This window comes from Lethenteron reissneri, chromosome 60 (genome assembly GCF_015708825.2).
Source record: "Lethenteron reissneri isolate LAM-NWPU_2019-01 chromosome 60, ASM1570882v1, whole genome shotgun sequence".
Lineage (NCBI taxonomy): Eukaryota > Metazoa > Chordata > Hyperoartia > Petromyzontiformes > Petromyzontidae > Lethenteron > Lethenteron reissneri.
Window position 1 is genome coordinate 2900935 of NC_083838.1, and position 26283 is coordinate 2927217.

Sequence of the window (26283 nt, forward strand, 5' to 3'; positions counted from 1 at the left end):
CGGGCGGACAGCCACATCTGTGGAGAAGTCCACCTGTTACGTTCCTTAAATAGATTTTTTTTTTTAAAAAACCGTGTATTCAAACATGATTTGAAGCTTTCGTGACTGCAGGAATCACTCTTTGGTTCTTTCCGTCACCGTGTATGATCCACATTCGTTGAGTCGCCACGTGACCGAGGGTGTTCCACGTGCCCCGCACAGAGCCCCCCCCCCTCCCCCGCTCAACTTCCACCCCCACAGCCATCGCGATGCGACGGAGCCGTTCGTCAGGCTGCGTGTGTCCGAGGGTCCATGCGGTGTCAGAAAGTTCCACGCCACGGAACTCCGGACAGCACGGGGGTTCCATTGACCCACCGCTCACGGGCCAACACCCGGTGAACGATTGTCTGGACCGGTCCTGGGCACTCCCCTAGGTCGACTGAGCCTCAAATGAGCACCTAATTGAAGACTAATTTCGATAGATTGAAACTTCATTTCTTGAGAACTGCTTTTTTGCGTTGAGGCTGTTGTCCTTCAACAGCACCTCCGATTATACACTGGTCAACACACTTTTTCTGGCATAAGGTATTCCAACGGGTTTAAGGTAATTTTGGGGTGCCGATTCCAAATCTGGCATCAGTTTTTGTCTATCACTTCAGGTTTTTGAGATATCAAATATTGCATTTTTAATAAAAACCGCACAGAAAAATATTAAATAAATGTGGATATCTACATAAAATGAGATTATAAACACACTATCCTAGAAATACAGCACCATATTTTAACACTAAAGCAGTCACTGACTCGCAACAACTTGCAATCATAAGTGACAGAGTTAATTTCGGGTAAAATCAGTGAAAATGGGGTATGCCGATAGCATAAAATGAGATGTGATAGAGCAAATCTGAGATCAGATTTGGAATCAGCATCCTGAAATTAGTCTAGAACAGCTGCAAAAGTCCAGGCCACAAAAAAATGGGTTTTTTTTGTGGACCGGCGTTAAGAACGGTTGGCTACGTACGGTGCGAAACAAGTTGAGCATACACGCATACATGGTGCGGTGTGTAAACATCGGCAGTGGGGAAACAAAGACGGCCGGGCGTGGTACTGGCCACCTACTCCCTCGTGTGCCTGTGCCGGCCTTCATGTGAATCTTTGTCTTTGCTGAGCACTGCTGTCTAATAATAGCCATGCTCTAGATAATAATAATAATCTCACGGGCTTCCATGCGAATAACTGCCCCCATCACTGAATCCTGGGGATAACGAGGCAGCCGGTCATTGCCAACAGATGGACTCCGTGGTGGCTGGATGTTATCTCCCTCTCCTGCTATGCATGAGGTCGTGGGTTCGATCGCGACCCCTTGGCGCCTGCTGTATATATTTGGAGTTGGTGTGTCGATGTGGATTCTTCTCCGGGTCCTCAACGCCCACAAATTAAAAATCAACATCACGCGTTTCGAGTGTTTGGCCGCTTTTGAACTTCCACGTGATGAAAAGCCACTGATCGTTGCTACCGTTTGGGGTAGCCGGGTCGCTTCTGAAAAAGGGTAAAACTCATAATTTTTCATACTTTGATAGTGGGAAAAAGTTCCCATGATACAGCTGCTGCTCACCCCGAGCTATAAGCGCTCTGATGGTGGCATTGCCTTTGTGCTGTCCGCCTTTTGGCGTTCTCTGGTCTGGAACTGATGGCGAAACAAGGCCATGAAGAAGGTTGTCTCTGCTGTAGGCCAATCAGTTTCAAAGACAATGCATATATTGCCATGAGCATGTCTGTTTGCATGTTTTTGCCGCAGGTACGTGTGGTTAGTGCAGACTTGATGCCTTGAAGTAGGCGTCTAGTTGGTTGTTTGAACATCTTAAAACAACTCCTGTTTTATTCCCAGAAGGGGTAAAGCCCATTCTAATTGGTTACCATCATTTTGAGAGCACTGGCAACAGAGGTCCCATAGATGGCACCTTGCCCTGCTCCATAAAAGCGATAGAGGAATTGCCGCACGGTGGTGAGTTAGTTGATGAATGAGTGATGGGGGTGAGTGAGTGGATGAATGAGTGATGGGGGTGAGTCAATGGGTGAGTGAGTAGATGAATGAGTGATGGGGGTGAGTGAATGAGTGAGTGAGTGGATGAATGAGTGATGGGGGTGAGTCAATGGGTGAGTGAGTAGATGAATGAGTGATGGGGGTGAGTGAGGGAGTGGATGAATGAGTGATGGGGGTGAGTGAATGGGTGAGTGAGTGGATGAATGAGTGATGGGGGTGAGTAAATGGGTGAGTGAGTGGATGAATGAGTGATGGGGTGAGTGAGGGAGTGGATGAATGAGTGATGGGGGTGAGTGAATGGGTGAGTGAGTGGATGAATGAGTGATGGGGGTGAGTCAATGGTGAGTGAGTGGATGAATGAGTGATGGGGTGAGTGAATGGGTGATGAGTGGATGAATGAGTGATGGGGGTGAGTAAATGGGTGAGTGAGTGGATGAATGAGTGATGGGGTGAGTGAGTGAGTGGATGAATGAGTGATGGGGGTGAGTAAATGGGTGAGTGAGTGGATGAATGAGTGATGGGGGTGAGTAAATGGGTGAGTGAGTGGATGAATGAGTGATGGGGTGAGTGAATGGGTGAGGGAGTGGATGAATGAGTGATGGGGGTGAGTGAATGGGTGAGTGAGTGGATGAATGAGTGATGGGGGTGAGTCAATGGGTGAGTGAGTGGATGAATGAGTGATGGGGGTGAGTGAATGGGTGAGTGAGTGGATGAATGAGTGATGGGGGTGAGTGAATGGGTGAGTGAGTGGATGAATGAGTGATGGGGGTGAGTGAATGGGTGAGTGAGTGGATGAATGAGTGATGGGGGGGGGTGAGTCAATGGGTGAGTGAGTGGATGAATGAGTGATGGGGTTGACGTGAAGGGTGAGTGAGTGGATGAATGAGTGATGGGGTGTGAGTGAATGGGTGAGTGAGTGGCCTGAATGAGTGATGGGGGGGTTGAGTGAATGGGGGAGTGAGGGAGTGGATTGAATGAGTGATCGGGGTGAGTGAATGGGTGAGTGAGTGGATGAATGAGTGATGGGGGTGAGTGAGCGAATAGGTGGTTAAGTGAGTGAGTGGATGAGTGAGTGGATAAATGAGTGAGCGAACTAGTGCATAAAGGAGTGATGAGGATGAGTGAGCGATTGGGTGTTTGCGTGAGTGAGTGGTTGAGTGAGTGGATGAGTGAGCGAGTGGATAAACAAGCGATGAGGATGAGTGAGCGAATGGATGGTTGAGTGAGTGAGTGGATGAGTGAGTTGCTAAATGAGCAAACGCGTGGCTGTGCGAGTTGAGTGGATAAACGGGTGACGAGGAATGAGTGAGCGAATGCGTGGTTGAGTGAGTGGACGAGCGATTGAGTGAGATAATCACGCGGGTGGCTTTGTGAGTGAGTTCATGAGTGACTCTCTGCTTCTACAATTGAGGTTTCATCGTCGCCCCGTTGCGAGTTCGGCAGGCGAGAGGGCACCCACCTGGATGAGGGCACGGCGAGAGTCTGCGACGGCTGACTCGTGCTGGGCTGTGGAGAGGGCAGCGGGGGCAGCTTGATTGCCGCGCCGGTCCGGGAAGCAGGGCCCGGTGGCCCCTCTCCATCATCGCAGTCCACGTCGCGGACGCGCACCGAGGGCCGAGGTTGCCCCGCCGCGCCTGCGCGCACAGAGACACGTGCTTGCGTGGGCTTCCCTCGCCAACTTTAAACGGCGGTGATTTGCGAGCGAGGCGCAAGGTGCGCTCGCCCAAGCAGATCGTTGCCGGCTTTAAGGGATTGTGGCCCAATTTGACCCCTCCGTGGTTGAGGGCCGGCAGCGAGGGTGGTGACAACAAGGATCGTGCCTTCTCTCCCGAACGGGTTCGATTCCCAATGCGGGTGCCTCTCTGTGTGTGTGTGGAGTTTGTGCGCGCGCTCTCTCTGTCTGTGTATCCCCCTGTTCTGCGTGGGTTTCCTCCGGCTTCTGCGATTTCGTCCTCCCATAGATGAAAACAACAAAAAAACCCATCCAATGTAATTGGTATTGGCCGCAAAGCCCCATTCAAATGCCGGAATTATCCGCTGAAAATTACTCAATTTGGGTCGCCACGGTGGCTAGGTGATGTTGACTACCTTGCCTGGTATGCAGCAGGGCACGGGTTCAATCCCGACCCTGACGCCTGCTGTATATTTGGAGTTTGCGTGTCTCTCATCATCATTACCACAGTGACTCGGATATGTTAACTCCCTCGCCTGGTCTACAGGAGGTCGTGGGTTCAATCCCGGCCCTGACGCCTGCTGTATTTTTGGAGTTTGCGTGTCTCTCATCATCATTACCACAGTGACTCGGATATGTTAACTCCCTCGCCTGGTCTACAGGAGGTCGTGGGTTCAATCCCGGCCCTGACGCCTGCTGTATTTTTGGAGTTTGCGTGTCTCCCTCTCTCCCCCCCCCCCCCCCGTGATCGCGTGGATTTTCCTCCGGGTCCTCCGGTTTTCCCCTCTGCATTTCGAGTCAGTGTCACGCGGTTGGAATATATCTGTCTGCTGTAAATGTCCACGTGATAAGCCGCTTCGCTGAGCGATCATTTGAGACGGCCAGGTCGCTTCTGAAAAAAAATCTACGCAGCTCAGTGGGGTGGGGTAGGGTGGGGGGGGCTTACCTGGTGAAATGAAATAAAAACAAAATTAGTTTAGTTTATAATAAGCGGCATGCAAGAGAGCAACACAAACAAGCGAGCCGAGCTGTTTTGACAACAGCAGGCGAAGCTTACGAAACACCACCAGCCTTGTCTCTCAACACAACGCCAGCTGCATAAGCAGCAGTCGACAGCCTTAAATACCAAACCGCCCGGCCGCCGTTGTCTCCCCAGTGGCGATGTTTACACATCGGACCAGGCACTGTACTCATTTGAGGCTGAGTCGACCTAGGGGAGGACCCAGCAGGACCGGCACAAATGCACGCCACTGGTGTTGGTCGTGAGCAGGAACGGGACTCGGGTTTTGTTGGGCTCGCTAACGTAGCGAGCTAACCGATGTGCCACCGCTCCCCACAACACTCTACACGCACACAAATATATATACACACACAAAGACAAAGATCCCCCGTATAGTCCTAATATACTGTAGAGGGGCAAGTGCTGTTAGCGAGCAGCTATGAAGGCCGGCACAGCATACGAGGAGGTGGGTGGCCAGCACCACGCCCGGGCGCCTTCATCTCCCCAGTGGCGATGTTTACGCACCGCACCAGGTACTCATTTGAGGCCGAGTCAACCTAGGGGAGGCCCAGGACCGGTTCAGATAACCCGAGTCGCCAGGTTCGTAGCGCAGCGCGCTAACTGCTACACTACCGCTCCCCACACACACATACACACACACACAAACAATATATATACACGCACACGAATACACACACCGAGTATGCAAGCAAGCACCCCCTTGAATCCGGGCACACACACACACACAAATCAACTCGCTAAATACCTATATCGTTCCGACGACTGTCATCTCCTGCAGAAAACTGCTTTGTCCGCACGTGAGTGGTTGCGCAGCAAATAAATGAATCAACTATAAACTATGAATATATTTATTATTTTACCGGGTAATGTCCCGCTGTGATGTATAGCTCGTTTTCAGAAGCTTCCTGGCTATCACAAATGATAGCGAGTTCTGTCGGTATAGTGTGTATAGCAGACAAACACCGCCACGCCGATTATCTGCGACCTGACCACACTGAGTGTGAGATCGTAGTCAGTCTTCCAGCCACGAAGAACATTTGGGAAGCTTGGAGCGGCGTGCAGCTCATTGGCCGCCTGTAACCATCAATCATCCCGTGGGGTCGCGAGATGGCAGCGTGAAGGCAAAGAAAGGCGCATCCCCGCAATTGCTCGCTCCACTCCACTGCTGTCGGAAAGAAGGGGGTGGTGGTGGGGGCGGGCTCCACGAGAGAGAACTCTACAGAGCTCTTCTCCAGAGGGAACATCGGCCTACTCTTCCACGCTGGCGAGACGTCTTGCGACGTTGAACTTCTCTCGCAACCGCGCGAAGCCAACCGCGCCAATGGGAAGTTGCGCGCGGGGCGCCGGGAGGACATCGAACTGAACACGGCAAAGACGACGACGACGATGACGACAGCAAGCGGCTACTAAAGAAACGAGTGTGTCAATCTGGGCGATGATGATAAAGGTGCATGGCTCCCCAGTGGCTTCCTAGCGTCGGCGAGGGAAGGTGCCGCCTGCCTGCCTGAAAGCGCCGCGCGACGCGGTGGCAAGCGCACGGACACGCGGGGGCAGAGCGCCATGCACGCGGCAAGCATCGCCACGCGGCAACAGCAGCGGCAACAGCAGCGGCAGCAGCAGCGGCAGCACGCGTAGCGGGCAAGGGCTTCAGTGTTGTCTTGAGCATGGATATATCGTGGCCCGCATATAACAGGGTTGGTGGGAAAGACATATTCATAAAATTTTGGGGGGGAGGACGACCCATTCAGAAATTTGGGGGGGGGGGGGAGGTTGTTGGTGGGGACGATCAATTCAGAAAATTGGGGGGATGGTGGTTGGTGGGCGGGGGGGGGGGCGACAACCCATTCAGAGAAATTTGCCAAATCTCAAAAAACTGAACAGTGAACGGTGCCACGCTCCCGCGCAGCCACCGTGGTGGTGGCGAGATGTTAACTCCCTCGCCTGGTATACAGGAGGTCGTGGGCCGGTAAGCCACTGCCATGCCCGTGCTAATCCTACACAATTACGTGGTGACGCTGCTGCTGCGTCGGCGTGATGCACAATCAACAGACAACGAACAAGACGCGCCCCACACGTCCGTCGATTTCGCCGCGGCTTTTTAGAGAATGGCCACTTGTTTTTTTAACCATCGGTCCCTGATGTGGGCAATTGCCTCGAAACGTCGCCTGTTGTATACGTGTCCTTCCAAGGCCACAGAAACACACGCACACGGTGCCATCGACGGACGTGTTGAGTTTGTCATGAGAACCCCACGGTAAAAATCGAACATATAAAAGTTAAATAATATAAAAACGATGAATAATAAAAAAATGTCCAGGTAAGGCCGACTGAGCAATAACAGTTTTTTTTTGTCAGAAGCGACCTGGCGATCACAAATGATCGCCCAATGAAGTGGCTCATCGCGTGGATATTTACAGCAGCCAAATAGTCTAAACGCGTGACGTTGATTCTAAAACTTGGAGGTAAAAATCGGAGGACCCGGAAAAAAATCCTCGGCGACCACGGGGAAAGACACACCGCAAACTCCAAATATACAGCAGCAGGCGTCAGGGTCGTGATCGAATCCACAACCCCCTGTATACCAGGCGAGGTAGTTAACATCTCCTCGCCACCGCGACTAATCGGAGGTGCGGTTCTGAGTTTTAAACCACGGTAAGAGCCTCTTCGAGTCTCAAAAAGCCACTTTTTAATATTGTTCGCGAAAGCCTCTTGTCAGGATGGGGCCTGCCAAATATCGAGGCACCCGATCAGGGTCGTGAACGAACCCACGACCTCCTGTACACCAGGCGAGGCAGTTAACATCTCCTAGCCACCGCGATGCCCCCCTGCGTTCACGCACGACGCGTGGCTCCTCACTGCCCACCCTGACGGGACAGACTGCCCTCTCCTCGGTGGGGTGGTGGGGGATGGGTGGGGGGGTAGGTGTGATGGGGGGGTAGGTGGGTTGGGGGGGTAGGTGTGATGGGGGGGGTAGGTGTGATGGGGGGGGTAGGTGAGATGGGGGGGTAGGTGTGATGGGGGGGTAGGTGTGATGGGGGGGTAGGTGGGATGGGGGGGGTAGGTGTGATGTGGGGGGTAGGTGCGATGGGGGGGGTAGGTGTGATGTGGGGGGTAGGTGTGATGGGGGGGGGTAAGTGTGATGGGGGGGGGTAGGTGAGATGGGGGGGTAGGTGTGATGGGGGGGTAGGTGTGATGGGGGGGTAGGTGGGATGGGGGGGGGTAGGTGTGATGTGGGGGGTAGGTGCGATGGGGGGGGGGTAGGTGTGATGTGGGGGGTAGGTGCGATGGGGGGGGGGTAGGTGTGATGGGGGGGTAGGTGTGATGGGGGGTAGGTGGGATGGGGGGGTAGGTGCGATGGAGGGGGTAGGTGTGATGGGGGGGTAGGTGGGATGGGGGGGTAGGTGCGATGGGGGGGGTAGGTGTGATGGGGGGGTAGGTGTGATGGGGGGGGGGGTAGGTGAGATGGGGGGGTAGGTGGGATGGGGGGGTAGGTACGATGGGGGGGGGTAGGTGTGATGGGGGGGGTAGGTGTGATGGAGGGGGGGTAGGTATGATGGGGGGGTAGGTGCGATGGGGGGGTAGGTGTGATGGGGGGGGTAGGTGTGATGGGGGGGGGTAGGTGTGATGGGGGGTAGGTGTGATGGGGGGGTAGGTGTGATGGGGGGGGTAGGTGTGATGGGGGGTAGATGTGATGGGGGGGTAGATGCGATGGGTGGGGTAGGTGTGATGGGGGGGGGGTAGGTGTGATGGGGGGGTAGGTGTGATAGGGGGGGTAGATGTGATGGGGGGGTAGGTGCGATGGGTGGGGTAGGTGTGATGGGGGGGGTAGGTGTGATGGGGGGGTAGGTGTGATGGGGGGGTAGGTGGGATGGGGGGGTAGGTGGGATGGGGGGGGTAGGTGTGATGGGGGGGTAGGTGTGATGGGGGGGGTAGGTGTGATGGGGGGGGTAGGTGCGATGGGGGGGTAGGTGTGATGGGGGGGTAGGTGTGATGGTGGGGTAGGTGCGATGGGGGGGGTAGGTGTGATGGGGGGGTAGGTGTGATGGGGGGGTAGGTGTGATGGGGGGGTAGGTGTGATGGGGGGGGTAGGTGTGATGGGGGGGTAGGTGGGATGGGGGGGTAGGTGGGATGGGGGGGTAGGTGCGATGGGGGGGTAGGTGCGATGGGGGGGGGTAGGTGTGATGGGGGGGGGTAGGTGTGATGGGGGGGGTAGGTGTGATGGGGGGGGGTAGGTGTGATGGGGGGGGGGGTAGGTGTGATGGGGGGGTAGGTGTGATGGGGGGGGTAGGTGTGATGGGGGGGGTTGGTGCGATGGGGGGGGTAGGTATGATGGGGGGGTAGGTGTGATGGGGGGGGTAGGTGAGATGGGAGGGGGGTAGGTGTGATGGGGGGGTAGGTGTGATGGGGGGGTAGGTGTGATGGGGGGGGTAGGTGTGATGGGGGGGTAGGTGTGATGGGGGGGTAGGTGTGATGGGGGGGTAGGTGGGATGGGGGGGTAGGTGTGATGGGGGGGTAGGTGGGATGGGGGGGTAGATGGGATGGGGGGGGGGTAGGTGGGGTGGGGGGGTAGGTGTGATGGGGGGGGTAGGTGTGATGGGGGGGTAGGTGCGATGGGGGGGTAGGTGCGATGGGGGGGGGGGGTAGATGGGAGGGGAGAGAGAGGGGGGAGGTCACCTATCCTGTGCGACCACTCGTCGGCCGTGAAGGCGGCGTTGGCGATTCCGTTGCGGTCGTGAGCGCCGCGTGACCGGCGCTGCGGCGGCGGAGGAGGCAGCCGCGCCGTGGCGGGTCTCGGCGGCATCGGCGGCGGCGGCGTGGGAATGTTGGGCAGTTGCCCCGACAGCCACGGGGAGCTTGGGGCCGAGTAGCTGCTGTTGCCGCTGCTGCTATTGGCGTTGCCTGCCGGGGCATCTCTCACCAGGCGTGACAACTCCAGTCCCTTGCTGCCACGTGGCATGCTGCCGCTCGCTGCGTTTTCTTCTTCTCCTGCTGCTGCTGCTGCTGGTTGTTGTTGTTGTGGTAGAGGTCGTGTTGTTCCTCCCGCTTACACGAGACTTCTCCGATCGGATCCGCGTCGGAGATGCGGGCGGCTATTGGCAACCGCTCGCTCGGTGCCTAAAACCTAAAGGTGCAACCCGCTGGTATCGTGGTAGGGGCCACGTGACAGAACCTGTGGAGTTCCCAGCGGAGAGCACAAGGTTCGAAGTAGGCCAAGTGGTTCTTAAATTTTACTTGCAGACTCGCGCACCCCTGTGGTTTTCAAATCGTATTCTTTGGTTCTTTCGGTAAAGTCACGTAGGTATAAAATAAAATAAATGACGACGTTTCGGGCGCACCACGAGCGTCCGTCATCAGGTTTTTGCTTTCCCACCTGATGACGGATGCTTGTGTTGCGCCCGAAACGTCGTGATTTATTTTATTTTTCTACCTACGTGACTTTTACCGAAAGAACCAAAGAGTATGGATTCCTGCAGTCACGAAAGCTTCAAATCAAGATTTTCAAATCGTATTTTTTTAAAAGATATATAACGTCAATAGCTACATTGGGGTTTGATGAAACAAAGTAAGTTTTTATTTATTTAAAGCTTTCGTGACTGCAGGGATTCATATTCTTGGTTCTTTCGGTAAAGTCACGTAGAAGAAAAATAATAAAATAATAAAAATATTCTTTGTTTTGTATAAATATTATTTGTTTAATATTTATATTATTTTATTATTTCCCTTCTACGTGACTTTACCGAAAGAACCATTAATATAAAGTAAGTTGTTACTTTATTTGTGCTGTCCATGATTTACCTTCTAAAAAAACACATCTGGCCACGTCTCGCACCCCCAGAAAGGGCATCTCGCACTCCCAGGGGGAGCGGTGCCCCCCAGGTTAAGAAGAAGAAGACCCACTAATCTAGTGTATTGGCGGCTATACATTGCCACGTGATGAAGCCACTTCGTTGAGTTATCATTTGCGGACAGGTCGTTTCTGAAAAAAACAACTTTTTTATAGTTTAAGACGTAGGCTTTCGCGACCAATATTATTCATAATCAACCTTTTTGGGTTTAGATCGCGTTATTTATAAATGTGTCGTAACCCTCCAGCATCATCGGGCAATTCGCCAGAAACGTCGTACTCAAATTGTAAATGTTGTGGTTTCACGCTTCAACACACCGGTGGGCTAAAGCAGTGAACTATTTGTCTTTTGTCAACTTGACACTTTTTTACTGATTGGCCGTGTCGGGTGGTGGGGGTTTACGACACATTTATAAACAACGCGATCTAAACTTTTTTTTATAGCTCAGTGGGCCTTACACGAGGTTGCGTGGATTTTCTCCCCGGGTCCTGCGGGTTTTCCCTCCACACTTAGAATCAACATCGCGCGTCTAGACCAGCGGTTCTTAGCCTTCACTGCAGCCTTGCACCCCTTTGGTTCTCATTCGTTAACCGGTTTTGGAGACTAGGCTCTAAGAAAAGCTGTCTCGGGTGTGGACCAATCAACTTCAAGGACAGTGAATATCATTATCATCATCAGAGTTGTTTCTTTTTGTTTGCATTTTGACTTCTTGTGTTGAGGTTATTGCAAACATGATGCCTTGTATAAAGGTGTCTGTTTTTGTACCAGTTGAAAGGGTAAAAACCTATTACTACTACGGTTTTGGGGGTTTGTTGCATTTACCGGTAATCGAATAAACGACAGCCAGGTATGAGCCAAGAAAAATCGGTACAGCAACCGGTTTTGCACAGACACACACACGGACACACACACGTGTACATAACAATTCATGTCTATAAACGAAGGTGACGGCTGTTACCTGGCTTAAGCGGACACTCAGACCACCATTGGTTGTTTGAGAGCCTAATGCACCTCCGGTTAAATGATAATGATAATAATTCAATAAAGCGACGCAGCACAGACCGGACTCTCAATGGCAGAAACTCGCGAGATTGCGTGGTGGTGCTGGCTTCACATGGGAGCTGTTCGGGGCTGAGTCCGGAAAATACAACGGAAATCTGGGTGGTGTTGGTGGGGTGTTGGTGGTGCAAGTGGGGGCCGTTAGCGCGCTACCGCCCTGCGAACCCGGCGATCCAGAGTTCGAATCCCGCTCACGGCCACCGACACCGCCCTTCATCGACTCGGCATGCGCAAAGCATCGCCACTAGGGAGACAAAGGCGGCCGGGTAAAGAGCTGGCCACTCACCCCCCACCCCCTCACTTGCCGTGTCGTCCTTCATAGGTGCTGCCACCCGCTAACAGCACTCGACACGTGGAGGAGGAATCACGGGGCGTGCGGGAAGGCAGATAAGCAGCCACGCGGAGAGGAGCCGACGCTACCCAAAAATTGCCCAAGCTCTGCGGGCCTCGATATATCATCGTGTTTCGGCCTATTAATGAGTGTGTCTACCGCCCGCAGGAAAACCCACGCGCGTGCGAGGGGGTAACACTCTATCCCCGTACAGACGAAAGCAGGTGAAGTCCACCCATCGTTTCCCCTCGAGTCCCACTCACGGGGGGGGGGGGGAGGGAGTTTCGCGGACAGCATCTCTGTGCGTGATCCATCAACACTCGCAGCTGCCTCCGCAGTGGCTGGATCACAAGGCAAACCCCACGGCCCGGCAAAGTTTAAAAAGCGTTGTGCCACCACAGGCCCCCCTTCTCTTGAATGGTTCAGTGGCATCACGGGGCCTGTTTTTGCCAGTATGGACAAAAATAAGAATAGGTTTCGCCCTTTCTGGCAATATACAACGGGAGGTGCTGAGATGTTCGAACAAATACTCTTTGTTTTTTTAGGTGAAGTCACGTAGGTAAAAATAAAAAAAATAAAAAATCACGACGTTTCGGGCGCAACACAAACGTCCTTCTTCAGGAGGAGACAACGAGGCGTCGGCACAACAGCTTAAGTGTGTCTAAGAGGTGACTTTACCGAAAAAACCAAAGAGTATGAATCCTTGCAGTCACGAAAACTTCAAATCTAGAATGTTCGAACGCCAAATAGAAACCTTTTGCGAGGAATCAAGTTGCTGCATTCACCACGCACGGTACCGGTGTTGAACATGCAAACAAAAGGGGCCGTCCATAAATGACGTCACGCGATTTTGGACAATTTTTTACCGCCCCCTCCCCTTTCGTCACACGGCGTCACAAAAAGTCAGAACCCCCTTCGAATATAACATCACAAAACTCTGCCCCCCCCCTCCCCCCAAAAAAATAAAACATGCTTAAAATCGCTTTAAACTATTGTCATTGTAGTGCGTATTTAATGTGGCGCTGCACTCTGATGTTGTAGGAGAAAACATTTATGAAAAAGTCTATTTAACTAAGTAGAACGTGTTGTCTATATTTATTTGAAATTGCGCATTTTGATGTGACGTCACATTTCTCACCCCCCCCCCCCCTTCGTCACACATCGTCACAAATATTTGACCCCACCACCCCTAGGTGCGTGACGTCATTTATGGACGGCCCCAAACATGCTCTGATAATATATGATGCGTTGTCTTTGCAACTGATTGGCCTACACCAGAGGCAGCCTTCTTTATGGCATCGCATTCATAGCTCGGTGTGAGCAGCTTTTTCATCGATTATTATTATTATCATCAGAGGATGTTTGTATTCCATGTTCACCACAGGTACCGCGTGTGGTTAATGCAGCAACTTGAATCCTTGCAAAAGGTTTCAATGTGGTGTTTGAACATCCGAACAAAACTCCGGTTTCATTGCCAGCATAGGTAAAAACAATTTTTATTTTTCATACACTTTGATACTGGCAAAAGGTATCCCATGATACAGCTGCTGCTCACCCCGAGATTTAAGCGCTCTGATAGCGGCATTGTTTTTGTGCTGTTCGCCTTTTGTGGTTGTTCTCCGGTCTGACACTGACGGTGAGACTGGGCCATGAAGGAGTCTCTGGTGTAGGGCAATCAGTTACAAAGACAACGCATCATTGATCATTTCCAAATCATGTTCGCCACAGGTACCGTACGCGGTCAATGCAGCAACATGAATCCTTGCAAAAGGTTTCAATTTGGTGTTTGAACATCCGAACACAACTCCGGTTTCATTGCCAGCAGGGGGTACAGCTGCTACTCGTATTTGCCATGCTGGTTCCAGTCGCGTTTGGGATTTCTTTAAGCGCACCACGCAACGTGCAGTAAACCGACCTCGCGTGTTTGTTATGATAATGAAACAAATAAAGAAATATATACCTGGATACCCCGCCTCTGAATTAGCCTGGTATTTGAAAACACGCTTGTGCATTCGTCGTTCGCGTGCTAATCTACACGCCGAGCAAACCCTTTTTATTTTCGTGCGATATGAATCATGACGCTCTGCCATCTTTAAACAATAAAACATTTAAATGCCACCGTCTGACACAGAAGAAACGAACGGTCAAAGTCTGCAACTCTGCCGATTGCGATCAAATCTGATGCCCGCAGTATGGGATTGTGGGTGGGTGGGTGTGGGTGGGTTTGGGTGAGTGGGTGTGGGTGCGTGTGTGTGGGTGGGTGGGGGTGGGTGTGAGTGGGTGGGTGGGTGGGGGTGGGTGGGTGTGTGTGTGTGGCGGTGGGTTGGTGTGGGTGGGTCAGTGTGTGTGGGTGGGCGTGGGTGGGCGTGGGTGGGCGTGGGTGAGCGGTGGTGTAGCGGTTAGCGCGCTGCGCTATGAACCTGGCGACCCGGGTTCGATTCCCGCTCACGGCTAACACCAGTGACGATTATCTGAACCGGTCCTGGGCCTCCCCTAGGTCGACTCAGCCTTAAATGAGTACCTGGTGCGGTGTGTAAACATCGCCACTAGGGAGACAAAGGCGGTCGGGCGTGGTGCTGGCCACCCACCCCCTCGTGTACCGTTCCGGCCTTCATAGGTGCTCGCTAACAGCACTTGCCCCTACAGTCTGTTCAGGCTATACGGGGGAGCTTTTGTGGGTGGGCGTGGGTGAGTGGGTGTAGGTGTGGTGGGTGGGTGTGGGTGGGTGGGTGTGGGTGGGTGGGTGTGGGTGTAGGTGGGTGAGTGTGGGTGGGTGTAGGTGGGTGAGTGTGGGTGTGTGTGTGTGGGTGAGTGAATGTGGGTGTGTGTGTGTCGGTGTGTGTGGGTGAGAGTCACTTAGAGCCACTCCATTGCTGCTAAGCAATTGGCGCAAGCGACCCGCGACGCCTTGAAGCCACTTTGGCCGACTCGATCAAAGAGACGTCTCCGAAGACGCCGGAGTTAACTGCAGCGCCCTTTAACCCAGCGGTCATCAACATTTACTGCAGCCTTGCACCCTGCTTTGGTTCTCATTATACAAACATTATTTTTTAAATAATGTTAATTAATGCATAGGGTTTGATGGAAGCAAAGTAAGTTGTTACTTAACGTGACCCGAAATTAATTTGCGTCGTCGATGATTTACCTTCTAAAAAAAAACACCTGGCCACGTTTCGCACTCCCAGGGGGTGCGGTGCCCCCCCCCCCCCCCCCCCCCCCCAGTTTAAGAAGAAAAAGAAGACCCACTTGTCTAGTGCATTGGCGGCGATACATTGCCACGTAATAAAGCCACTTCGTTGAGTTATCATTTGTGGCCAGGTCGCTTCTGGACAAACAAACTAAACTTTTTTTATAGCTCAACGGGCCTTACACCCTTGGTTGCTTGGAGTTTCTCTCCGGGTTCTCCGGGTTTTCGCCCGGTTAAGAAGAAGCGCTGCTTTAACCGCACCATGCGCGACCTCGTGTGTCGACCGACTAACCGTGATTGTACCGAATGATCTTCTTGGTTCTTTCGCTAAAGTCACGTAGAATGGAAATAATAAAATAATAAAATTTAAACATAATAGAATACAATTATCACGAAGTTTCGGCCACGCTGTCTTTCCGACAAACTTGTTCTTCACCTGAGGACGGCTGCTTGCGTTGTGGCCGAAACGTCGTGAGAATTGTATTTTATTATGTTTAAATTTTATCATTTTATTATTTCCCTTCTACGTGACTTTACCGAAAGAACCAAGAAGATGAATCCCTGCAGTCACGAAAGCTTTAAATCGAAATTGTACCGAATGACTTTGCATGCTGGGGGAAGGGGGGGATGTGTGGTTAGGATTTAGATAGGCCTGACCATTGTTTCAACTGCCGCGCCCGGAGATCGTAGCGAGCTGGCGGCCATCCGGATTGCAAGCGTAGACCACGACGCATCAACGCGTTTGCGTTCGGGGGACAGAGGCATCCACTCACCCTGATGCTCCTGTGTTGAGGTGGTAGTGGTCCTGGCATCTTCAGAAGAGCCACTTCTGTTTGCCTCCTTCGGCATCACAACAACAACAAGAAGAACAGAGGCAACAGCAAACATTGTCATTTGCACGCGGGAGGATGCTTTCGATAAAATGTGCGTACGCTGAACTTCTTTCGCACCGTACGTAGCCAACCAATGATCAGGCACTGACTCATTCACTCCAGCAGTCACTCACCGTCGGTCAATCGCCGCCCTCTTATCGCTCTCCTATCAAGGTCACTGATCCAGAGAAACTCACTCGCCGATTCGTCCACCCGTGCAGGTGGATCGGTCGACGCTTCGTCTCGTCCACCACACCGAGTTCATTCGACCACCGCACCGCACCGCACCGCACCTCACCACACCACACCACACCTCACCACACCGCACCATACCACACCACACCGCACCACACCATACCACACCACACCACAACGCACGTGTCACACGGCGCGAGGAGCCGCTCCGGCCTCATCCCATCGGCACCGTCGTTTGCTGACAACGAACCGAGGCAACGGCGGCCGGCTTCCGTCACCATGACTACCGATAATCGTCACCATGACTACCGATAATCGTCACCATGACTACCGATAATCGTCACCATGACTACCGATAATCGTCACCATGACTACCGATAATCGTCACCATGACTACCGATAATCGTCACCATGACTACCGATAATCGTCACCATGACTACCGATAATCGTCACCATGACTACCGATAATCGTCACCATGACTACCGATAATCGTCACCATGACTACCGATAATCGTCACCATGACTACCGATAATCGTCACCATGACTACCGCACCTGCCACTCTTCAATTCGTCACGTCTAAATGAATGGGAGGGGGAGAGAGTAAAACACATAATCTTGTCCCCCCCCCCCCCCACGCAGAGTGAGATCTAAGTGACAAGGGGGGGGGGGGGGTTGTTGTTGTTGTGTTGGCAGCAATCGGTGGCATTTTACTCACAGCTCGCGCCTCGCAGCACGAGGAGGCCTGGGTTCGACTCCCGAAGCTTGCCACCCGTTGTCACAACGACTGTCGCGCCCGGAGATCACAAATCGAATGTAACCGGCGAGCCCTTTGAGCTGCGTCTCAAATGTTAAAGGTGCAATCCCTACGATGTGGGGCTTGTTTAATTACAGACAGGGTCGTCCATAGCCTGGGGCAAACCTCGCACGGTGTGGAGTCCCGGGCGGTCCACCTTCACTACCAACCCCAAAGTGCGGGGCCCGGGGCGGTCCTCCCCGATTCGCCCTGTACCCTATGGGCGATTCTAATTTACAGCCCACCAGAGGGTACCACCACCACTACCAATACCACCACCACCCACCTATTACCACCACCACCCACCACCTCCACCACCACCCACCCATTACCACCACCACCCACCCACTACCACCACCCACCCATTACCACCATCAGCCACCCACCACCACCACCCACCCACTACCACCACCCACCCATTACCACCACCACCCACCCACCACCACCACCCACCCATTACCACAACCACCCACCACCACCAACCACCATCACCACCAACCACCACCACAACCACCACCCACCACCACCAACCACCACCACCCACCCACCATCACCCACCCATTACCACCATCAGCCACCCACCACTACCACCGACCCATTACCACCATCACCACCAACCACCACCACAACCACCACCCACCACCAACCACCCACCACCACCAACCACCCACCACCACCCACCAACCACCACCACCCACCCACCACCACCCACCACCACCAACCACCCACCACCACCCACCACCACCAACCACCCACCACCACCCACCTACACACGTGGGGTTGACGCCTGACATGGACGCGTGGCCAAACTGAACAAGAGCAGGCGACGTCTCCGTCTATCCACGAGGATTTCCTCACGCAAACACAAACCCTGCCCTGCGGTGTCCTGGGAGTGGGTCGCCTTCCAGGTGCGTCGATTCAGTGCGGGGCGAAAACTCTGGAGCGGTTCCCACATGCAGCGTCTCATCGCAAGGCCGTAGCCATGGAGTCAACATTGGGGGGGTACCAAATCTTTCAGGGGGTCTGCCCCCCCCCCCCCCCAGAAAAAAATCTAAATTTGAAAACTAATTTCCTGCAATTTCCTGCCTAAAATATTAAAAAGTTCACTAACACATGGGATGGGCTTTTGTAATTATTTTTACAATGTCTAATAGTGTATTGTATTACATTGCTGTTTATTCTTTTTTTTACCTTTTCTTGTTTCATTGTATGTGATGGCAGAGATTAGGGATCCATAAAGTACAACCATAACCACAATCATATGAACAGAAATCTATGCATCGATTTATATGAAGACAAGTCCAGATATTGTGGTCAAGGTTGAGCTAATTGTTGTTTTTATTTACATAGCATCGCAATTATTATTTTTACAAAAATTTTTATAGAAAAAAATTGGGGGGGGGGGGACATTTTGAGCATATTTTATTATTAGGGGGGGGTGTCGTCCCCCCACCCCCAATATATATGATAATTACGCCCTGGTCTCATCAACAGGGCCAGGCTGGCTCGAAACGAATGCTGGTTGTGAAATGCCGGCTGTGTCTAAGGCGAGGAGCCTTACACGTTCGATATGAGTCCATGGTTTAGCGCGGCGTTACGTAACGCATGATGCAACGGTCTCATAGCAACCAGGTTCAAGTCGCCGTCTCATAGCAACCGAGTTCAAGTTGCCGTCGCATAGCAACCGGGTTCAAGTCGCCGTCTCATAGCAACCAGGGTCAAGTCGCCGTCTCATAGCAACCGAGTTCAAGTTGCCGTTTCATAGCAACCAGGGTCAAGTGCCCATCTCTTAGCAACCAGGTTAAAGTTACCATCTCATAGCAACCAGGTACCAAGTCGCCGTCTCATAGCAACCAGGGTCACGGTATCAGTGAGAATGGGAAAGCGGGGGCTTAGAGTAAAGCCTTGCGTCTTGTCTGGCAAGACAAAGACCAAGATCCCCCCTATAGCCTTAACAGAATGTTGGGGCAAGTGCTATTAGCGAGCAGCCCCTATGAAGGCTGGGGCGGACGGCACACTAGGGGGCTCGTTGGCCAGCACCACGCCCGGCCGCCTTTGTCTCCCCAGTGGGCGATTTTTACGCACCGCACCAGGCACTCATTTGAGGCTGAGCCGACCTAGGGGAGGCCCAGGACCGGTTCAGAAAATCGTCACTGATGTTGGCCGAGAGCGGGAATCGATATTCGGGTCGCCGGGTTCGAAGCGTAGCGCGCTAACAGCTGCACCGCCGCTCCCTCACTCTTAACACCCACACAACACGGAATCGTCAATAGCACTGTGTGTGTGTGAGCTCTAGCGAAAACAAAAATATAATAGGCGACGTTTCGGGCAATGACCTTCTTCACAACACACACATCACACCACAGCACGTTACATCTGTACCACGCGGCACATTCCGCCGGTTTTGTATCGACTCTCGTCCCTTTTCGCCATCACCTTTTTTTGTTATTCTGATCTTGTTATTTGTAAGTAAATAAAAAAAACCGTAACATACCACGGTGCAACTTGCTTTAATGATCCCCGTAAAAATGCTACCGCGGTAACCTTGCTGTCACACAGGAAAAGAAAAAAATCCAATAGCCCAGTGGGCTCTACCTGGTCAAATAAAAATATAGTTTGGTTTAATTTCTTGTCTTCTCTGTAACGTGTGCACTCCTATCGTCTCTTTGTACCCTTTGTTGTTGTAACGTTCTCACGCCGTGTGCCCCTACAGGGCATCAGTGAAAAAAAATTGCTTCGTAGCTTTCTCCTGCAGAAAACACATTCCTGTGGAGGGAGCTGGTAGGAACGTTGGGTTGCTCGGTCAATGGCCTGCAGGGTCAACGGCGGCGTGGTGTATTCCGCAAATATGCCTGACTGTGAGGGCGGGCACAAGCCGGCGTGAGTAGGTTAAACGTTGAGTTTTATAAGGGCACCACGGGGTGACCAGCCCCTCCCCACCCAGCCCCACCCTCCCCACCCCTCACCCAGCCCCACCCTCCCCACCCAGCCCCTCCCCACCCTCCCCTCCCCACCTAGCCCCTCCCCACCCTCCCCTCTCCACCCAGCCCCACCCCTCATATTTTTGGTATCACAACGGACGGACGGACACAATAATCTCCTGTGGGCTGGTGGTTACCAGGTGGTTCCTACCAGTATAAACGAAGATTCGGATTCCGCCTGCGGTATTCATCTTCACAACACTGCCAAACGCGCAAGACGCAGCTTCTCTCATACACTAGAGGCTTGCATTTTTCAGCAGGCAGCCTCATTAATAACTCATGCACGCGTTCAATAATTATGAGAAGGAGAAGAAGGATAATAACCGTCAGGCTCTGGTTAAAACCAAAGGCAAAATAAATAAATCATAGCCGTGCAATGCGTTTTAATCACCGGTTGATGTGTGTGCGTCGGTGAAACCCTTGCATCTGCAGGGCGGTTCATCTTCTTGGTTCTTTCGGTAAAGTCACGTAGAAGGGAAGTAATAAATAAAATAATAAGAATAAATATAATAATTATTTTATTATGTTTTATTTTTATTATTATAATATTATTATTATTTTATCACCTGAGGACGGCTGCTTGCGTTGTGGCCGAAACGTCGTGAGAATTGTATTTTATTATGTTTTATTTTAATTATTTTATTATTTCCCTTCTACGTGACTTTACCGAAAGAATCAAGAAGATTAATCCCTGCAGTCACGAAAGCTTTAAATCGAAATGCTGGGCGGTTGTTATAGACGTGACGAGCTTGCGTAGGAATTCGTGCCGGGCGCGGCAGTTTCAGTGGATGGGGCAAGCTTCTTGATATCCACCACTCACTCCGCTTCTGCTCATCCAACACGAGCGGAAATAAACTCCAAACTCTTTTTTTATTTCACCAGATGAGGCCCACTTTAGCGAAATAGTTATTTTTTTTTCTTTCAAAAGTGACCTGGCCATCACGAATGATATCTCAACGAAATCGCTTTTCACGTGGACATGCACAGCGGCCAAATACTCTAAACGCTTGAGGTCGATTCTAAATGTGGTGGAAAAAACCAGGGGAACCAAAGATACCTGCAAACTCCGAATATACGGCAGGCGTCAGGGTCGGGATCGAGTCCACAACCTCCTGTATACCAGGCGAGGTAGTTAACATCTCCTAGCTAATCGAAGGTGCGGTTCTGGGTTTTAACCCACGGGGAGAGTCTCGCCGAGTCTCAAAAAGCCACTGTTTGATATTGCTCGCGAAAGCCTACCTGTTTATTCTAGATTTGTTCTAGATTTGAAGCTTTCGTGACTGCAGAGATTCATACTCTTAGGGTTTTTCGGTAAAGTCACGTAGGTTAACAAAAATAATAATGAAATAAAATAATAATAAATGAGAATAACTAAATTAAATCACGACGTTTCGGAGGCAACACAAGTCTCCGTCTTCAGGTGGGACCGTCACAGCCAAATGTACTGTATCAAGTGTTTAACCAAAAAGGCTTTTGTGGACATTCATCGCAGTCAAATATTCTAAACCAGGGGTTCTTAGCCTGGGGTGCACGCACGCCCTGGGGGTGCAAGACATTGCCAGATTTTTTTTTATAGACATCGAGCGACAAGATACACCTACCGATGTCATATAGCGACATGCACAGCGCCCACTGTCACTGCTGCATAAGAGCCTTCCCCGGCGCCGTGATTCTATGGCCACGCATCGCCACGCATCGCCACGCCGCCGTTACTGCTGCTGCTCAAGTGCCGATTTAGCGAACAGAGGTGTGACCGCGACTCGGTGAAGACGGCGTTCGCCACTGATGTTAGCCGTGGCCGGAGGATCGCATGTAAGAGCGCCAGATTCTCAGAGCGGTGAGCCCGCATCGGGTTTTGTTGTTGTTGTTGTTGTGGGTGACTGATCCTTCTTGATACTCCAAAAGACGATATCTCCGAGACCAACTTCTTCTAAGGCAGTGTTTCTTAATCTCTGCTGCAGCGTTGCACCCCTGTTGTTCTAACTCGTCACAATAATGTATAATCTTCTTGGTTCTTTCGGTAAAGTCACGTAGAAGGGAAGTAATAAAAAAATAAAAATAAAACATAATAAAATAATTCTCACGACGTTTCGGCCACAACGCAAGCAGCCGTCCTCAGGTGAAAACCAGGTCTGTCGAGGCGACAGCGTCTATTTTATTTTTTTATTATTTTATTACTTCCCTTCTACGTGACTTCACCGAAAGAACCAAGAAGATGAATCCCTGCAGTCACGAAAGCTTTAAATCGAAATATAATGTATAATGTGAATATATACATAGGGTTTGATGAAACAAAGTAGTACGCAATACATGTTTTGGGTTGTTATTATGATACATATTGGTCGCGAAAGGCTACGTGTTGAAGTAGTTGTGCTGAACGTGCCCGTGCTGAATTTGTGTTTCGATGATTTCCCCGTCGAAAATACAAATCGGGAGAGACACAGAGACACACCAACTCAGACAGAGGAGAGACACAGAGACACACCAACTCAGACACGGGAGAGACACGGACACACCAACTCAGACACGGGAGAGATACAGACTCAGACACGGGAGAGACACAAACTCAGACACGGGAGAGACACAGAGACAGACAAACTCAGACACGGGAGAGACACAGAGACACACTAACTCAGACACGGGAGAGACACAGAGACACACAAACTCAGACACGGGAGAGACACATAAACACAGACCAACTCAGACACGGGAGAGATACAGAGACACAGACTCAGACACGGGAGAGACACAGAGACACAGACTCAGACACGGGAGATACACAGAGACACACACCAACTCAGACATAGGAGAGACACGGAGACACACAGACGCAGACACAGGAGAGGCACCGAGACACACCAACTTAGAGAGACAAGGAGATACGCATACTCAAGTTATACATGGAGACACGGAGACACACCAACTCAGACACGGGAGAGACACGGAGACACACACCAACTTAGCCACAAGAGAGACGAGGAGATACGCATACTCAAGCTAGACACAGAGACACGGAAACACACAAGACCCATCGCTCAGACAACCCGCACCTGCACCGCGGGCACCACGTGGAGAAGCCGCGGAGGTTCCAATTCTGTCGGGGCCACGCGGCCACGCCGTAGCAGAGACCACACGAACCGGGACGCGGCGTGGCCACGCGGCCCGCTCGGGCCCACGGGAGGGGCAGTCCCTTCGGCCGCAGCAGGGCCAACCGGCTTCATCATCGCTACGGGTCCACCCTGTGCCCTCCTTCTACAACTGATGCTACAGCTGCTCCCACAGCCGCTGCTGCTGCTGCTGCTCAAGGAACGCGGCGCTCATGACGAACCCACGGGATCGATTGATGGCGGACACTGACGAGGTGTCATGGACCGATAGAGTCTCGGACTGACGAAACCCACTCGACGTCCCTTGCCGACTGAGTGAGATGTTCGCTCGGAAGGGATTACCCGCATGAAATGAAGAATTTGTAGGCAAAATTTGTAATCGATTTTTGCAAAGCAAATGGAAAGCAATGCTCGTAAGCAAATAATTTCGTAAGCAAATATTGTAAGGCAAATTTCGTAAGCAAATATTGCAAGCAAATATTGTAAGCAAATATTGTAAGCAAATATTGTAAGCAAATATTGTAAGCAAATAATTGCAAGAAAATATCGTGAGCAAATATTTTGAGCAAATATTGTAAGAAAATATTGAAAACAAATATTGTAAGCAAATCGAAATCAATATTTGTAAGCAACTGCAAATAATGAGAATAATTCAACGTTCGGCTCAGTGAGCTCTTCGCTGTGAAGGCTCAATCGCTGACGGACTCTCCTCGACCGAACGTGACGTCCACTGACCAATCTCTCCTCCTAATAATCCCTTCCCTCCCTCCCTCCTCCTTAGGGGACGCGTCCTCCACTGCTGGAGGGATTTCGTTACTGTTATTGGAGGTGCGGTGGTGGTGGGGTGGGATGGGCTGAGCGGTTTTGACGGTGGAGAGAAAAAAAATCTGCCACGGCTACGGACGCGGCCAGAGACAGATACTTCGCTTTCACTGAGCCTCTCCGCTTGATTAGAGAGATGATCCCACGAGCGGGTGCCACGGAAGGGTTTCATCACCCTGATCCCCTCCAAGAGGATTTGACGCCACGTGCTAGCCACCCCACCCCCCCATCGCTGCACCCCGACCCGCACCCCCCACCCCCGCTGCACCCCCCCCTCCCCACTCTGCACCCCCCCATACTTCCGCGGCTGCAGGTTCACCCCACCCCAACTGCACTCCCCCCCCCCCCTCTGCACCCCCCAATCCCCCGCGGTTACACCCCCACCCCACCCCCCACTGCACTCCCCCCCCTCTGCACCCCCCCAATCCCCCAGCCGCTGCACCCCACCCCCCACTGCACTCCCCCCCCCTTCTGCACCCCCCCATACCCCCGCCGTTGCAGGCCCACCCCACCCCTGCTGCACCCCCACCCCCTCTGCACTCCCACCCCACCCCCCACTGCACTCTCTCCCCCTCTGCACCCCCCATACCCCCACCTCTGCAACCCACCCCGTTGCACCCCGACCCACCTCCTCCCTCCGCTCTACCCCCACCCGCTGCTTCCCCCCCCCCTACCCCGCTGCACCCCCCCCTACCCCGCTGCACCCCCCCCTTACCCCGCTGCACCACCCCCCTACAGCCCGACCTCTCACCCCGGGGCTGCCGAGAGCCACGTGGTGATGGGGGGGGGCAGCTGCAGGGGGCTTCAGGGATAGCCTCCGGAGATGAAGTGAAAAGTGATTGCGTTTGTGAACGCTGAATTTGCCTTGTAAAAAATAAATTTTATTTTTCCTTAACTTTGTTTTCCTTTTGAAAATATTGCTGGGGGCCTCGCCCAGTACCTGTAGTCCAGGGGGCCTGCACAATCTTAACCCTGTCCTGGGTACGATGCACAACAACAACAACAACCAACAACAAGAGCAGCAGCAGCAGCAGCAGAAGCCACGTGGGTCTCAACAACGCGAGGGTGATCATCTCGGTTAGATTCACGGAATCCCATGTATACTCATACTCTTAGGTTTTATCGGTAAAGTCACGTAGGTAAAAATAAAAATAAATAATAAAAATAATAAAAATAAAAAGAAAATGTATTTTTTTTAAGATGTATTATTTTATTTCTATTATTATTATTATTTATTTTTCTTTTTACCTACGTGACTTTACCGAAAAAACCTAAGAGTATGAATCCTTGCAGTCACGAAAGCTTCAAATCTAGAAGGAATCCCATGTGTTGACGTCTGTACGTCCTCATATGGTCCCATAGATATCCAGCCTCCCCCACCCTTCTCCTCCTACCATCCCTGTTCTGCAGAGTGCACGTGAGTAGCCTTCCGCGAACAATATTATCCATCGGTATGAAAGAAAAAAATACCAAATGGTTTTTACCCTTTCTGGCAATAACACAGTGTGTCGTCAACATTTCGATTTAAAGCTTTCGTGACTGCAGGGATTCATCTTCTTGGTTCTTTTTCGGTAAAGTCACGTAGAATGGAAATAATAAAATAATAAAAATATAACATAATAAAACAATTCTCACGACGTTTCGGCCACAACGCAAGCAGCCGTCCTCAGGTGGAGAGCAGGTCTGTCGAGTAGACAGTAGGGGGGTGGTGCAGTGGGGTAAGGGGGGGATGCTTGCGTTGTGACCGAAACGTCGTGAGAATTATTTTATTATGTTTATTTTTATTATTTTATTATTTCCATTCTACGTGACTTTACGTGTTCAAACACCGAGTAGAAACGTTTTGCACGGAATCATTTCCGCATTAACCGCACCCGGTGCTTTGTGGTGACCATGCAGACAAAAAACATGCTCCGATAACAATACCGTGGCATTGTCTTTGAAACTGATTGGACTACACCAGAAACTTCTTCGTGGCCTCGTCTCACCGCCAGTGTCATACCAGAGGACAACGCCAAAAGACAAACAGCACAAAGATAATGCCACCGACAGAACGGTTAGAGCTCGGGGTGAGCAGCTGTATCATGGAAGCTTTTGACCAAGTATTAAAGTATGAAATTAAAAATAGGTTTTAACCTGTCTGGCAGTAAAACTGGGGTTGTGTAAAGATGTTCAAACACCATATAGAAACCTTTTGCAAGGACTTAAGTGCTGCATTAACCACAGACAATAATTGTGGTGAACATGCGAAAAAACATCAATATTGGTTTACATTTTCTGCTTCAGAGATAAAATGTGCTGTTTATTATGGTATTTGATGTGTTGAACTCAAATGTGACAATTGAAACAACTGATTGGCTACTGTTCCCA

At 51.6% G+C, this 26283-nt stretch overlaps 1 protein-coding gene across 7 annotated transcripts in view; it reads right to left on the reverse strand.

Annotated features, from left to right (window-relative positions):
• The window catches only part of LOC133357892 (cyclic nucleotide-gated cation channel beta-1-like), a 47786-nt gene that overhangs the window by 20433 nt on the left and 1070 nt on the right, over positions 1-26283 (reverse strand). The window contains exons 1-4 of one of the 7 annotated variants that reach the window (XM_061576051.1): positions 16390-16456; positions 15913-15979; positions 9391-9886; positions 3483-3657 (exon numbers count right to left, since the gene is read on the reverse strand). In XM_061576051.1, the coding sequence (XP_061432035.1) occupies positions 3483-3657; positions 9391-9673 (458 nt within the window). In that variant the 5' untranslated portion in view covers positions 9674-9886; positions 15913-15979; positions 16390-16456. The other 6 variants (XM_061576050.1, XM_061576052.1, XM_061576053.1 and 3 more) reach the window with 6 other exon arrangements.